General features: G+C 50.1%; 1 protein-coding gene across 1 annotated transcript; it reads left to right on the top strand.

The window, feature by feature from the left end:
* The first annotated feature begins 827 nt into the window (after window positions 1-827).
* Window positions 828-2627, top strand: LOC133911716 (uncharacterized). Its single transcript, XM_062354085.1, has 7 exons — window positions 828-1162; window positions 1265-1301; window positions 1420-1490; window positions 1810-1904; window positions 2072-2139; window positions 2231-2341; window positions 2420-2627. Exons 1-7 carry the CDS (start codon window positions 976-978, stop codon window positions 2547-2549), a joined length of 699 nt encoding a protein of 232 aa, XP_062210069.1. The 5' UTR covers window positions 828-975; the 3' UTR covers window positions 2550-2627.
* The last annotated feature ends 13247 nt before the right edge of the window (window positions 2628-15874 follow it).

Here is a 15874-nt window from a genome sequence, read left to right as displayed (position 1 = left end):
GACAAACTTATGCACAAGCTAAACATGCTAGCACGGTAGCACCGCTTCCCATCTGCAAAGCGTGCGCAGCGTTGGGCTCCAGAGTCCCAAACGAACCGGCGGCTCCAGCCACCGGTGCCCTCGCTCGGCCTCTTTTGCTGGTCAAGAGAGTCGTAACCCATTCGGACTTTGTGCTTGTCGTTCTACGTCGTCTCAAGTCTGATGAAATCCTCTCTCTCTCTCAAAAAAAAAAAAAGAAGTCTGATCAAACGATCCGCAGGGTTGCGCGGGACATGAGACGCTACGAAGAAATGGGTTTGCTCAACTCAACAAAAAAACGTGTGCTACTACTAGTACATCCTACAGTTCGCTCGGCTAATGGCAGCAGAGAGCCCGCGTATGTCACGCGAGCACCGGGCAAAGGCTTTGTTATTTGAAGGGGACGTTTGGTTTTTAGCTCTAATAGATTAAGCTAAAATTTGATCAAAAACTAAATCAGTACCATATCAAATTTTGACTGTCAAAATATTGTTTGGTTTAAAGTTAATCTAAAATTTGATTGGCCAAAAAATTTGATGAAAGATTTAGCCGTCTGAAATTTGCACAGAAACGTTATAGAAAAATTTTAGCTGATCACATTTTTTTCAAGATATAATCAAGTTTTAACTTCAAATCAAATAAAGACTAAATTTTCAAATACGATCAAATTTTAGTTTAGCTCTCTTTGATCCTAAGCAAAAAGCCGCTTGGTTCCTGGCGTCCTGTACGGCCGGCCCTGGACACAGGAAATTGCCGCCGGGACGCGAGCGGCTCTCGTGCAATCGCGTGGCAAAAAGGGCGCCCCAGCCAACGAGCCGAACTAGCCATGGCCGCAAGCAATACTACCTCGCGGCCGCCTAAGCAGCACCTACCAGCAGCCACCAAGACAAGAAAGAGTGCAGTCCCGTCCCTTCCCTGCCGCAAGCTCACGCCGCTATCCCCATCCTTCCTCTAACAATGTCCTCCTCGCTCCTCCCCGCCACCTCCGGCGGGGCTCACATCTGCCCGTCCCCGCCTCGACCCCGCCGCCGCCGATGCTGCCAAGTAATCACGGCCGCCTCCGTCCTGCCGCCTTCGGAGGGCGTCGGCCGCCGCGCCGTCTCCTTGGCCGGCGTCGCCTCCTGGTTCGCCACTACCGTCGGACGTTAGTATACTCTACTCGCGTGTTCGTGTGGTTGGGCGAGCTTCTTCCTTGGGTGTGTGTGTGTGTAACTGATTGCTGTGTCCCTGCTCCCAAATGTCGCAGGGGCAGACGCCAGTCCTTTCGACAAGTACGTCAAGAGGTACAATACAGTTCTTCTTCTTCTCTCTTTCTCTGCGCAACATTTGCGTTGCATCATAAATTTGCAATTCTGCATAACACGTTGCTGGTTCCCACCGTTCTTGAATTGATGTGGTTAGGAAGAAGCTGGAGCCCTTGGAGACCTACGTTCCAGCTGTGCTGCTCACTCGAGACCAATTCATGGATCTAGGTAATTGACAAGTGATAAGTTGGATAATTGATACCAAGAATAGACACACAGTTATATAATTTTTTTCGCAACCATAGACAAATTTTATTGTAGTCATATGTTCAGAATCGGCGCTGAATATACCCTTTTTCAGAATACTTCTGAATTCTTCCCCTCATTACTGTCCTGTCTGCTTGAATGCTTCTCATAGTGGGAACGGTCTGTTGAAACATGCAGAACCTTCTTATTTGCTCCTAGGAGTGGAAATGCATCCATTTTGGTTGAAATTTTTTGCTTCTCCATATGCATGAGATATGCTCCTATACATGCTTCATTGCAGATAAATCCTTAAAATTTGAGAAGCCAAGGTACGATGAGAGCAGATCATTACTTCGGTCAGGACCAGCATCATCTCTCCGCATCAACATTCGAGCAGTAAGTTTCTGTTCTCGTGAATTTTAGTCCAGATTTTCACATTACTAGTACATTCATGTTCTTTCATGCCCAAGGTGATAGCATGATGGAATATCCATGCATCATAATGCAATTTCTTGATTCCAAATGATGCAAACTGAATTCACATGGAAGAAAACTTGATGCAGGTGGCACAATATGCTTCCAGTAATGGTCAAGGAAAAGCTGCATCAGATGCTGTGGACGAATGCTTGCGGTAAACATGATTTTTTTTCCTTCTCCCAATTACACTTATTTGCACTATGAACTGTGAGAGCTTATGAGATGTGTTGCCTGATCCTTCCTAGGGCATTGGAAGATCTCGACTCGCTGCTACTACACGCATCACGGAATGACCCATCAGCATCTGTTGAAACCATGAGGAGCAAAATCAGCGTTGCCCTTGGAGCATTAGACAAGTATTAGCAGAAACCCTTCTCTGTCGTCGAACCAAAAGGGATCAACACTCAAATCTCACTTTATTTTTGTCTTTTCAGTCTCTTGCAAACAGTGCCATCTGCAGTTCTGGATAAAGGAAAGGCGATCGCTGATGCATACCGGACTCCTGCAGATGAAAATGCTGACGTGTTCGATCCCAGGCTAAAACAACTGGAGGATATCCTATAAGGCTGAATGTTGTCCAGTTGAACCTCATGTACTGACTGACTACTTTTGTGAGTGAAACAAAGAAAAAGTTCAGCCCAACACTTTCTTTTGCCAATAGTTCGTTATCGTTTAAAATTAGCACCGATGAGGAGGATGTTCCCTAAGATTTCATTAAAAGAATGTCACGTCTTGAACCAGGCCGACTCAGTGAGACCGTACTTAACTAACCGTTAGCACCATGAGAGGCTTGGCAGTTCCTTAGTGTTTAGACTATATACCTGCTCTGGTAATCAAATTGCTTGAACGGTAGATGTATATGGACACACTAAGTCAGCTTGGTCTTTCTTACTTTGAAAGATATACAGAAAATACCAGTGAATGTATGGCGTGAGTCTCGGACGAGTTGATTGGCCCGTTGTTATCCTTTACATGTACTTGAGTCTATATAGAAATGAAAACGACGTGACCGGTGTGGCGTCGACCAAAAGCTTCCTGTGTGCTCCGGTTCTTTTTTTGCGGAACTATGTGTGCTCCGGTTCTACTTGCCATTCTGTGTGACTCAATCAAGTGCCTGTGTGCGCACCTGAAGTACAGCATAGAGAGGGAGTGATTTCCAACATGCCCAGTCCTCAAACCGGTCCATAATGTCAGAACTCAGATGCGGTGGCTCCCAAGCAGGTTCACAAATTCGTCGAAAACCACTTGAAATTTGCTGTTTTCGACGAATTCATCCGCACCATATTCAGAATGTGGCCGTATTTTGTTTCGATTCCAATTCAAAGTTCAAGAAAAATTCGTCCAATTTCTACCGAGTTTTATCCAATTTGTACCGATATTCACGAATTTCAGAGAATTTGCCGGCAACAGTATTTCGGTGTCCGAAGAAGTCATGAACCCTGCTCCGAAGGGAAAGGAAGAGATGAGCACATTTTACATACTGTATAAGTTTTTGTCACCAATCACTCCCACTATCAAAGACTGATCGCTTTAAAACTGTACTCTCGTGTCTGAATATTCCCTCATCTGATTGGGTTGTGGCACACTGGCACCTATACCAGAGCCATGCCAACGCACTTACTCCGACGAGGCGCCGTCACCGTCCAAGGAATGCTCACCCTTGTGCTTCTGCTTTGGGATTGTGGACACGGTGAATTTTCAGATTCTCGGCCTAGCTTACTCGGGCCAGGCCGGGCCAGGCTTCTTTAGGCCCGCGAAACATTTAAACAGATCTAACCAAATTCGTTGGGCCGGACCAGAATCGAGTCTAGCCTTTTTAGGCCCTCCTCAGAGCACGAACAGGCCGTGGAAATCGTTTTTCTCCAAAAAGTTCCAGACAAAAATATAATTTGTATGATCCTGAAATTTGTTTTTTCTGTTTCTCATTTGCACATGTAATGGTTTAAGTTGAAATTTTTTGGAGATCTAGATGATAACATTGTCTACACCATATAATTGTTTCCAAAAAAATCATGAGTACTTAGATACTTTTTTTGCATTTTGAGAGCATTGGAACTTCATGCTCTTCCAGCAAGAGACAGAAGTATATATTTATATTTTTTATAGATATATATATATATATATTTACAATTTTTATTTAAAAATATAAATAAAAAGTTCGTTTTTATTAGGTAACCGAGGCGAGTACGGCAAGGGATTCCCCGAACAAAACAACGAACTCTCCACCACCTGCTTGCTTCGTCGCTGGTCGCAGGTGCCTCGGGAACCGGAAGGCAAGTTGCACGGACACCAAGCAATCCTTCAATCAAATCAATCAATGCGAGCGGAGCAGTGAGTCTCGCGAACCCATCTCCCAAAGCAATCGCCCCGGCTCGCACCCGTTTCGGCCTCTCCTTGTCACGGCGCAGCTTCAATGCAAAAACGAAGCGAAACAGATGCATCAGCTACCCTACGCCATGAGAGTAGCTGGCTAGCTGCTGCCGATTGGGGTCTGCGTTTGAGGCGACATGCGTCTGATCCTATTCTTTACGACGAGGGTACGGCCGGTGGCCGTCTGCCAAGAAATTTCAACATTCAAGCGCACGTCAACTTGTTTGTCATGCCACGGATGGTGCATCTAAAATTTCAGTCTACTTTGTCCGCGTGAGAGTTGGCTTCCAGCTTCTACCTCGGTGTTCTTTTTTACCTTTCTCCGTTGGGTGGAGTACTGAGCGTTGGATATTTCAATTAGAGGCGACGAACACAACCGGATGGACCTTAAAAGGACTTCTTTGTAATTTATACTTCTTTCAGGGTCCCCTGCAAGGACGGATATATATAAATTCTTTTCGCTTTTCTAAAAAAAGAGAGTGGCTGCTGCGCCCTGCTTTGGAATCCGCAGGCAGAGAACCATGTAAATATAAAAGAAAGGGCGCCGGGAGGCAGGGAGGCCGCGGAGGGAAGGGGAGAGGCGACGTGAGGTGACTCCGAGAAGTCGCATGTAGGGATGGAAACGGATCGGATACGTATGGAATCGAATTCGGATAGTACGATTTACCACATTTTAATCCGAATACGAATACGGATCCGGATATCTTCGAATACGAATACGAATCGGATAGTTCGAATACGAATCCGCATTCGGATATCTACTCGATCTTCGAAATTCAAGTTGGAAATTTAAATTTTAAAAAATATTTGACTGAAATTTGATAAAATTCGAATGAAATTTGTTCTACTTTGATTGGGCCGGAATTTTACAAATTTTGTTCAAAATTCATGTTGAAAATTTAAATTTTTGATCAAATTTAACTGAAATTTGATGAAATTTGACTGAAATTGTTCCAATTTGATTGGGTTGGAATTTCGTTCATATCTGAAATTTCTAAAACTTTAGCAAAATTTAGTTCCCTGGTTGACGGATACGGATACGAATCGGATATATCTCGAATTCGGATATCCACATTTGAATCCGAATCTCGAAAACGAATTCGGATATATCCATTTTAGTATCCATTTCAGAAACGAATACGAATACGGATATCCATATTCGCATTTTAACGGATACGGAATCGGATAATTCGGATTTCCTGCCATCCATTTCCACCCCTAGTCGCATGCAACGCAAGACGGCAAGAGGACAAACGATGCGTCCGTAGAGAGAAAGAGAGGAGGCGATGGGTGACAGAGAGAGGGGTGGCACATCTCCCGAGGGAGATAAACCGGTGCCTCCTCTCCCCTCGCATTGTCCGGGCTCGACGAGATCACGTACCTGCACATCCGTACGTGAGCCTTATCTTCAGGCTACACTGTAGCTGTACACAGAGGACGCTGGATCCTACCGTAATATTTTTTCTACGTGCTTTTGTTTCGGAAACACGGTGCTGGCCAGCGGCGGCCTCGTCGCTAGAGACAAACAGAGGGGCGGACTCACGTTGAAGGTGAATGATGTACATGATACTGATTAATTTTATATTTTTTAATGATATATCATAGGTGTCAGGATTATAGGATATCTTTTTGCTTAACCATTAGAATAATAAATTAAACATTCATAATATTTTTATTATGACTAATTCAGAGATCCCATTCGGCTTATTCTCTGGCTTTCTGCGCGCCCGGCCCCTTGGGAACGGCGAAAGCGAGGAAAATCCAGGCGCGCGTCACTGCGCGTGAGGTTGTGTGCGCACAGTGGAAAAGAGCGAACTCTATACGCCTCGCCATCGACGCAGCGGCTGGAGCAGCAGCGGCAGCGCGCATCGTCTCTCGTGCCATGTCTGTCAGGGAGTACTCTCGGCAGACTGCCTGCTTCGCCTCGATCGGCCGCACCGCAGTGCAGGGTGCTGCATTCACAGACGCAAAACCGCCTCAGCCCTCGTACGCGCGAGCCTCGGGTTCGTACTTCGTAGGTTTTTGTCCGGATCACGACCTGCCATTTGCCGTTTTCAGGGAAGACAGCGAAGTGGATTGCAAATTGCCCTGATCATGACAAATTTAACGTCTCTTCGTGAAAAGATTCTCATCCCTTCTAGCATTTTAATATTTCTCTTTATGATTATCCTTAGAAAGCTATTATCTCTTATTCTCATTCTCTTAACCTTTGAATTCTCTCTTTTCAATTCATAAATCTTTTCTAAAAAAATTATTGGAAATAAGGGAAAACAAAAAACATGAAAATAAAAAGTGAAATAAAAAGAAAATGAAATAAATAAAATATGATTAGAGATAGTCTTAGAAGAAGTTAAGATTTCTCGGACTTAATTTCATACCAAAAATGACTGCTAGTGTTTCTTTCATTCCCGATTCGAAAGTCAAAACGAGGCCAACGAATTACTCCAAGTGACAAATTAGGAGCAAGTGGTATCTGCACCCTTCTTGTCATAGATGATGTATGCATAGGCTTTATATCCATGAAAGGTCCAAATTAACCTCACCTGGCCAAGTTGGAGATGGTAGTGTTGGGAAAAAAAATATGCCCTGAACATAACATAACGAGAGTCCTACTCACTAATAAGAACTCAAGTTTGAAAACTAAGAAAAACTCAAGTTTGACAATAACTTAAGAGTTTTTTTAGATGAAAAGAGAGAAAGAGTCAGAGTAACGAGAGGAAAAAAATCCCCCCCCCCCTTCTCTTATGTTATTTGAGGGATTATTTTATATAGAGATGTTGAAAAAAAAATATCACATTGTCCCTAAGATATTATGTTAAAATTATGTATACAGAAGGATATTTTGGACCTTTCATTCCATTACATGTGACGTGGTAGCTGGGATACAAGATCAGTATAATAATGCCTCCATGCATCGTCTAAATATGTCAAACTAGGGCGTTTCCCCCTAACAGTACCTCTCATTCGCCAATTTCGAGGTCCTGAGGTGTGAGTGAAAATATAGAGAGGTAGCTTTAGCCTTTTTGAAGTTAGACTATCCCAGATTACTCCCGACCGTTGTAGCGCGGATGTCTTGGCCAAGGAGCGCATGCCGCAAAGCTTACCGAAGCCGCACGACGAGGGTCCCGGTGGCGAGGCAGTTCGCGACCTCCTCAGCAAGTAGTCACGACGATGCTCAACGAAGGCGAGATCGACCAGAGCATCGTGGTCAGGCTGAGGGAGGCGGTCCGTCACCCCTCAACAAGTAGTCTCAATGATGCTCAACGTATGTGATGCCATCCAGAGCATCGCGACGAGGTTGAGAAAGGTGGTCCGTGACCCCATCAGCAAGTAGTCACATCGATGCTCAATGGAGGCGAGGTCATCCGCAGCATCGTGGCGAGGCTAGCGCAGATGTCGACAACGAGGCTGAGAGGTGGTCCGCGGCCCCCTGAACAAATAGTCGTAGCGATGCTTGACGGCGTCACAGCCGGCCGAAGCTGATGTCGATAGCGAGGCTAAGGGAGGCGGTCCGCGACCCCCTCAGCAATGCTCGATGGAGGCGAGGATGGCCTGAGCATTACTACAAGGCTAAGGGAGGCGGTTCATGACCCTCACAATAAGTAGTCGCAGCGATCGATGGAGGCGAGGCCGACCGACGTGTCGCAATGACGTCAGAGGCAATGTTGATGGTGAGGCTGAGGCAGGCGGTCCGCGACCCCCTCAGCAATGCTCGATGGAGGCGAGGATGGCCTGAGCATTGCTACAAGGCTAAGGGAGGCCGTTCGTGACTGTCAGTGACACAGGAACTAGGGGTCCTTGAGTCCCGAGGCCAGAACAGTAGAGTCCCACATGGCGCCCTCCCGCGGGGGTTATCTCCCCAAGGTACGAGAAGACCAAGTCCCAGGAGAGGGTGCTCGAGGTCATGAACAGTTGTCCCCGAGTACCCAAGTTCCCCGATGATCCGAGAAGACCAAGTGCCGGGAAGAGAGTGCTCGGGGCTACGAATAGTAGCCCCCGAGCACTCAAGTCCCCCGAGGACCCAAGCGAAGTCAGTTCCGGGAGAGAGTGCTCGGGGCCGTGAACAGTGGCCCCCGAGCACTTGGTTCCCCGAGGACCCGAACAGCCAGTTCTGGGAGAGAGTGCTCGGGGCGTTAACAGTGGCCCCCGAGCACTCAGTTCCCCGATGACCAAGAAAGGGCATATCCGAGAGAGAGTGCTCGGGGCGGCGAGCAGTGTCCCCCCGAGCACTCGGTTCCCCGAGGGCCTGAAAAGTCCTTCGCCGGTAGCCCCCACAGAGGCCTAGCGGTGAGGTGTCAGCTAGTGAGAGGCCCGATGCTGCATTTAAGAGGGCGCGTGGCCTGTCACTTCTAACTACTCCCCCACGCTTGCTGTCAGTCCCTGCCACGGTCTGGCAGGGAGGCGTTGGGACATTTAATGCACAGGTCCCATCGCGCGACACCCGGCGCGCCTCGGTATAACATCGCGAAGCCCCAGGCGCCCCGCCTGCTGCCCTGCTGTGTCAGGCTTGCCCCGACCGGGCGGGCACACCGAGCTGCTCGGTGGCTGCCCGGTGGGCCCTCCCCGCGGCACACGTTGAAAAACGATATGATGATGAACAAGATCGGACGGGGGCGTGTTTTCAACCCTCCCCGTCACCTCGCGCAGCAGCCCATGATGGTTGCTTTCCATTTTATGGCGCCTTGGAACTCGTGCCATCCTTTCTGGGCATGCTACCGCCCCGGCGGGTATAAAGGCGGGGCGGGCTCCCCGGAGAAGGACATACCAGATCGGGTTAAGTTCAAGTTGGATACGAGCTGAGGACAAGCACCGAAGAACAAGGAGCACGAAGCTCTAGATTAGACAAATATTCTTGTAACTCAGCAGAAACTCAGAGAGACATTCTCAGAGCATTTATAGAATACACACAGGAGTAGGGTGTTACACTCAGTGCGGTCCGAACATGTCTAAAAATCCCCCAAGCATTTACTACTTTCTGCATCTGATCATTCCATTCTACCTGCATCTCATTTACGCCTATTTATTTCACCCGCAAAACAGATTCAGAATCATCCCCCCGGCAGAATCTCAAAGGGAGTCCCTCCGGATCCCCGCTTGAGTAGTTCACCCTCCGACAGTGACCCTCACAGTAAGTAGTCGCAGTGATCGACGAAGGCGAGGCCGACCAAAGTGTCGCAATGAGGTCAGAGGCAATGTTGATGGTGAGGCTGAGGCAGGCGGTCCGCGACCCCCTCATCATGTAGTCACAATGATGCTCGGCGGAGGTGAGGTTGGCCATAGTGTTATGGCGAGGCCAGAGGCGATGTTGACCGCAAGGCTAAGGGAGGAGGTCTGTGACCCCCTCAGCACGTAGTCGAAACAATGCTCACGGTAGCGAGGCCGGTCAGAGCATCGTGGCGAGGCCGAGTGAGGCGGTCTGTGACCCCTCAGTAAGTAGTTGCAACAATGCTCAACGGAGTCGAGGCCGTCTGAAGCATCACAATGAGGTCGGGACTGATGTCGACCGCGAGGTTGAGGAAGACGGTCCATGACTCCCTCAGCAAGTAGTCGCAGTGATGCTCAACAGAGGCAAGGCCGTCCAGAGCATCATGGAGAGGTTGAGGGAGGCGGTCCGTGACCCCCTCAGCAAGTAGTCGCAATGATACTTGATGGAGGCGAGGCTGGCCGAAGCATCATGACAAGGTTGAGAGAGGTTGTCCGTGACCCCCTCAACAAGTATTCACAACGATGCTCCACAGAGGCGATGCTTGACGAACGCGAGGTCAGACATAGCGTCGCGGTGAGGTCGAAGGTGATGTCGACGACGAGGCTAAGGGAGGCAGTCCATGACCCCCATAGCAAGTAGTCACAGCGAGCTCGACAGAATGTCACAACGATGTTGATGGCCAGGCGGAAGGAGACGGTCCGCGACCCCCTCAGCAAGTAGTTGCAGTGATGCTTGACGAAGGCGAGGCCAGATGTGATGTCGATGGCGACGCTGAGGGAGGCGATCTATGAACCCCTCAGCAAGTAGTGGAGGCGATGTCGACAGCGAGGCCAGCCAGAGCATCGCGGCAAGGCTTTAGGCGATGTCGACGACGAGGCTGAGAGAGAAGGTCCGTGACCCCCTCAGCTAGTAGTGGCATCAATGCTCCATGGAGGCGAGGCCATCCAGAGCATCGCAACAAGGCTGGAGCTAATGTCAACAGTGAGGCTGAGGAAGATAGTCTGTGACACCGTCAGCAAGTAGTCACAGCAATGCTCAACGGAGGCGAGACCATCTAGAGCATCGTGGTGAGGCTGAGCTAGGTGGTCCGTGACCCCATCAGTAAGTAGTCACGGTGATGCTCGATGGTGGCGAGGCTGGCCAGAGCATTGCGGAAAGGCTAAGGGAGGTGGCCTACGACCCACACAGCAAGTAGTCGCAATGATGCTCAACTGAGGCGAGGCCGAACGAAGCATCGTGGTGAGGCTGGAGGTGATGTCGACAATGAGACTGAGGGAGGCAGTCCGTGACCCCCTCAGCAAGTAGTCACGGCGATGCTCAACAGAGGCGAGGCCGTCCAGACTATCGCGATGAGGCTGAGGGAGGTGGTCTGTGACCCCCCTCAGCAAGTAGTCACGACGATGCTCAATGGAGGTGAGGCCAGCCAGAGTGTCGCAGTGAGACTAGAGGCGATTTTGATGGTGAGACTGAGGGAGGCAGTCTGCAACCCCCTCAGCAAGCAGTCACAACGATGCTCGACGGAGGTGAGGCCGACTAAAGCGTTATGGCGAGGCTAGAGGCGATGTCGATGATGAGGCTGAGGGAGGTGGTCCGTGACCCCCTTAGCAAGTAGTCATAATGATGCTCAACGGAGGCGAGGCCGTTCGGAGCAACTCGATGAGGATGGAACTGATGTCAACAACGAGGCTGAGGGAGGCGGTCTGCGACCCCTCAGCAAGTAGTCACAACGATACTCAATGGAGATGAGGCCATCTGAAGCATCGCGATGAGGTTGAGGGAGACGGTCCGTGACCCCCTCAGTAAGTAGTCGTGACGATGCTTGATGGAGGTGAGGTTGGTCGGAGCATCACGGCAAGGCTGAGGCAGGCGGTCTGTGACCCCCTCAGCAAGTAGCCACGGCGATGCTCGAAGAGGTGAGGTCAGATGGAGCGTCGCAGTGAGGCCAGAGGTGATGTCGATGGCAAAGCTGATTGAGGCGGTTTGTGACCCTCTCAGCAAGTAGTCACAACAATACTCAACGGAGGTGAGGCTAACCGGAGTATCGCAGTGAGGTCAGAGTTGATGTTGACAGCAAGGCTGAGGGAGGCGATTCACAATCCCCTTAGCATGCAGTCACAGCAATGCTCGACGAAGGCGAGGCTGGCCGGAGCGTCACGGTGAGGCAACCATTATTGGCTTTCTGACCCCCTGGCTCCCCTCGCATCTCGATCGTGAGCAAGCCGTAGGCTCGTTCTGCAACAAACGTGAATCATGTACTACGTGGAGCGTCGTCCCCTACCCCCTCGCATCTTTCAGTTGCGAGTGAGCGGAGGGTGCGACTACCGGGACCCTCAGGTACCATTAGAGTAACAACACAACATGCTAGTGATTTCATGGGGAGGTTCTTGGTCCGAGGCCTACGACCCTCAGCTCATCGTGACGGAGACCAATAGCCTTCGTGGTATAGGAATTGACGCTCGACGTGATGGAGGCCAACGACCTTCGACATTGCAAGGGAGGTGCCACTATGATAGCTTATGACATCGTCATGGGGCTTTCACTGAGGCCGGAGACACCGAGGTGTGCGCCGAGGCTTATGGTTGTCGAGGCAAGAAAGCTTCTAAGGTAGTTACGCCTCGTGTATGTATATATATGCATGCATGAATGAATGTATTTATATATGAAGTAATTTTAGGATTAATCGATAACCTGATTTGGACCCCGCCACGACCGAGGCTATGCCATCGACGTGCGGAGGGTTTGGACCTCGGTGCTTGTGATAGAGGGTTTCAGACCTCTACGCTCATGGCGGAGGGTTTTTAAGACCTCGACTCTCCTCGTGGAGGGTTTCAGACCTCGACGCTCATGGTAGAGGGTTTTTAAGACCTCGACGCTCGTGACGGAAGGTTTCAGACCTCAACACTCATCAAGGTGAGATTTTAGACCTCGACGTGACTGATGCTATGTCTTTGAGGTACTTGAGGGGTTTTATTGTTGTGCACTATGTGGCCATATTTGAGCAAGGATATAACTTAGATTTTGTATGTACTGTTATGGGCGAATAGCCAATTGAAGTAGAGAATATCACTAGCTTGGACAGCTAATCTCAGCATACACCAAAACTAAGGACTTTAGTAAGCCGTGTAAGGGTCAGAAGTAAATAGCAATGCCGATCTTGAGACAACAGCGGTGGGGCATACGTAGCGGTCGGTGGGAGCTCAGGCGTGCTAAACAAGGCGCGCGCGTGGCCGGGTATGGAGTTGGTGAGTCCAAAAGGGCTTGCATGCGTGCCCGGAGGGACTCCGCTCATTTAGTTCATGCAAGGCCGGGTCTTAACCAGAGCGCAGGCTGAAAGCCCTCCACTGGAGATCAAGGCCGTTGACAGGAGCATCCTGGAGGAGCCTATCTCAAAGAACGATCTACATTCTAGGGATATGTATCTCTTGTGCCTTGGGCTCACATGCTGGCAGACCACTAGCCCCCAAAGCTTCCTGTCCTTGGGCTGCTTGTCACTCTAGGTGTCCTTGTCCTCCTCTTCATCCTTATTTATAGCGACGACATCGCAAGTGACACAATAGAACCTATGTTTGCCATGTACTGCGCATGGCAACCATAGGAAGCCCGAAGTGTTTGAGCCACATAGCCTAGGAGGTTGTGCCAGATTGTCCCCTTGAATGATCTTCACAGGAGTAGTAGAGAAATCACCAAGGGTCGAGCTCTTCAAGGGCATCTTCTGGTGGTGGAGGTGGGCTAGAGCACGACCTTCGGTAAGGTCTCATGTAGCAATCCAACGCGGCAACGTAATAATTTTTGCACCATTATTTCATGCCACAGTCATCAATGAGATGAAAACAGCACTGCATCCCAGGCCAATGCTCTCAACCCACTCAGCCTAGAAGCCAACAATAGCTCGGGGGACACCACATCCACCCGACACCTGAGCCATGCCTAGTGCCCCTCATATGTGCATGCTGCCCATGAGTTGCTCAGCAGCTGGCCGCGCTATGCCACTTGTAATGTTTTGTACCATCGAGCTCACGCCCACCACATCCCTCCACCTTGCCAGGCGGTGGCCTCCGATGACCTTTAGTGCAGCTATTTTGCGCCATAGCGTAAGTGGCCTTCGTTGTAGTCTGGTGCTCGGAGGTGGCCTTCGGTGAAGAGTTAGGCCAGATCCTGGCCTCCGACACGAAGGGGGCTGGAGCACGGAGGTGGGGGAAAGCCCAGCCTCCTCTGAGGCCTCTGCCGAGATGCGCGGAAGGGTCTTTGCCATGCGAAGCTTTGCCTCCGACGAAGAGTCAGCCAGAGCGCGGGGGGGCTCCAGCATGGTGGGTGAAGGGGTCTCCGCCATGCAAAGCTCGGCCTTTGGCAGAGAGTCAGCCGCTACGTGGGGGCCTATGTTGTGGTGGGTGGAGGGGTCTCAACCATGCGAAGCTCGGCCTTCGGCAGCAGAGTCATTGCTGCAAGTAGGGCCTCTGGGGTGAAGGTGTGGCCAGAGGGTAGCCTCCGACGAGGAGGGCCGGAGTGAGGCTTCCGGAGTGGAGTGGTGGCAAAGAAGGGCCTCTGGCGGCGGAGCCGGTGCTACGAACAGGGCCTCCAGAGTGGAGGTGAGGCTGAAGAGTGGCCTGCGACGAGGAGGGACAGAGTGAGGCCTCCGGTGGCGGAGCCGGTGCTGCAAGCGGGGCCTTCGGAGTGGAGGTGAGGCCGAAGGGTGGCCTCTAACAAGAAGGGCCAGAGTGAGGCCTCCAAAGTGGTGTGATGGCGAAGTGAGGCCTCTGGCCGTGGAGCATGGTGTGTCCCTTGGTCACGCGGCTCATGTGAAGCGAGCTACTATAGTGCACAATAGCTAGAGGTTGACCCACACACTTGGCCATAGTGAGCTTATGTTTAGGTGAGGTGGGACAACATGATACTTTATGAGCATGTCATGTCCTTGCCTAGCCTGGTGCTACCTTTATGGGTGTCATGTTCATATTTTGCTACCTTTTCTATGGTTACCTCTCAGCCTAAGTGGGTCTGTACAGGAGCACATGCTAGGACCGATTGACACCGCACGAAGAGCCATTTATAGTGTCGTGTCCATTATGTTTGTCTGAATATGCTTTATTGTCCTAACTATTTTTATGTGCCTACAGGTAACTCAACTCCTATGACAGATCAAGCTAGTGAGTTACCAATGACCGAAAGAAGTAAATACTGACTATGCAACTAGCAAGAGCTATAAGAGCGTACAAGTAAATAAATACACTATTATCCCCTACACCCAAAAAATGGGCACCTTAGTGACATGGTTTGATCACCTAGAGACTCTAGTCAAACATTACGGCGACATGCCATGCCCCATGACTCTTGCGTGGTCAGAGGTGCATCAGCTGTGAATGGGCTAGTAGGGCACGTATGCACGTAGATCTTTTTTCTTTTATTTTTAACTGGATCTATTCTCCCAAAGCCTGCAGCAATGCCCACATTGGTACGTCGAACATTTAAGTCAACATTTCTATCTACCCAGCACTGTAACGCATTTAAAAGGGGCCTATGTGGCTATGATGCTCAATATTATCCATCAGACCTAACTGGGCCTACGCAAGTACACAAGTCAAGCATATCATCTGAGAACCATACACACCTGTGAGATATTCACCTTGTGCTTAGCCAAAGGGGTCAACGGGTCTTCGTGGTCCCTCTGGAGGGTATGCGAAGGTGATCCTCGGTCACAGGCATACAATGGAATGACGCAGCGGCAACCTCTCACACACCACGGTGATGACGAGCCTAGCATCGCAATGTGGGGTAGTGCGACAATTGATCCCTTGTCATGGCCGTGACGAGGAGATGGCAAGCCTGTTTAGTGAGCACTCTAATTCTCGCCTACCTACATGTCCAACAATGAGCCAGCACGCGCACAGTGCCGCATCACGACAGAGGACGTGTATGATCCCGCACACCAGTAGCAGCACGCGGTGACTCCGTCACGCGGAGCGTGCAACCATGCAATGCTAGCAGCTTGACGACCACATGCTCAACGCGGAGAGAGCAGCGACGAACTGTGCGGTGTTTCGCTCGAAGTTCGAGCTGTACGACTACGTTGGGTTTCCATGTTCTCTCATCTCGGTGTGCTCTCGGACTCGTTCCTAACATGGCTTCTTATGCCTACATCTCAACGGATGACGCCATCTGTTGGGGCACGAAAACATGCCCTAGACAAAACACGCTGATAGTCCTGTCCACTAAGGAGGGCTCAAGCTTAGCGTAAGAGCTTTTTTGAGAGGATGAAGAGAGAGTGTGAGTAATGAGAGGGAAAACATCTCTCCCTCTCTCCTACCATTTGAGGGCT

Source organism: Phragmites australis, chromosome 3 (genome assembly GCF_958298935.1).
Source record: "Phragmites australis chromosome 3, lpPhrAust1.1, whole genome shotgun sequence".
Lineage (NCBI taxonomy): Eukaryota > Viridiplantae > Streptophyta > Magnoliopsida > Poales > Poaceae > Phragmites > Phragmites australis.
This window is presented reverse-complemented; position numbering and strand designations above follow the sequence as displayed.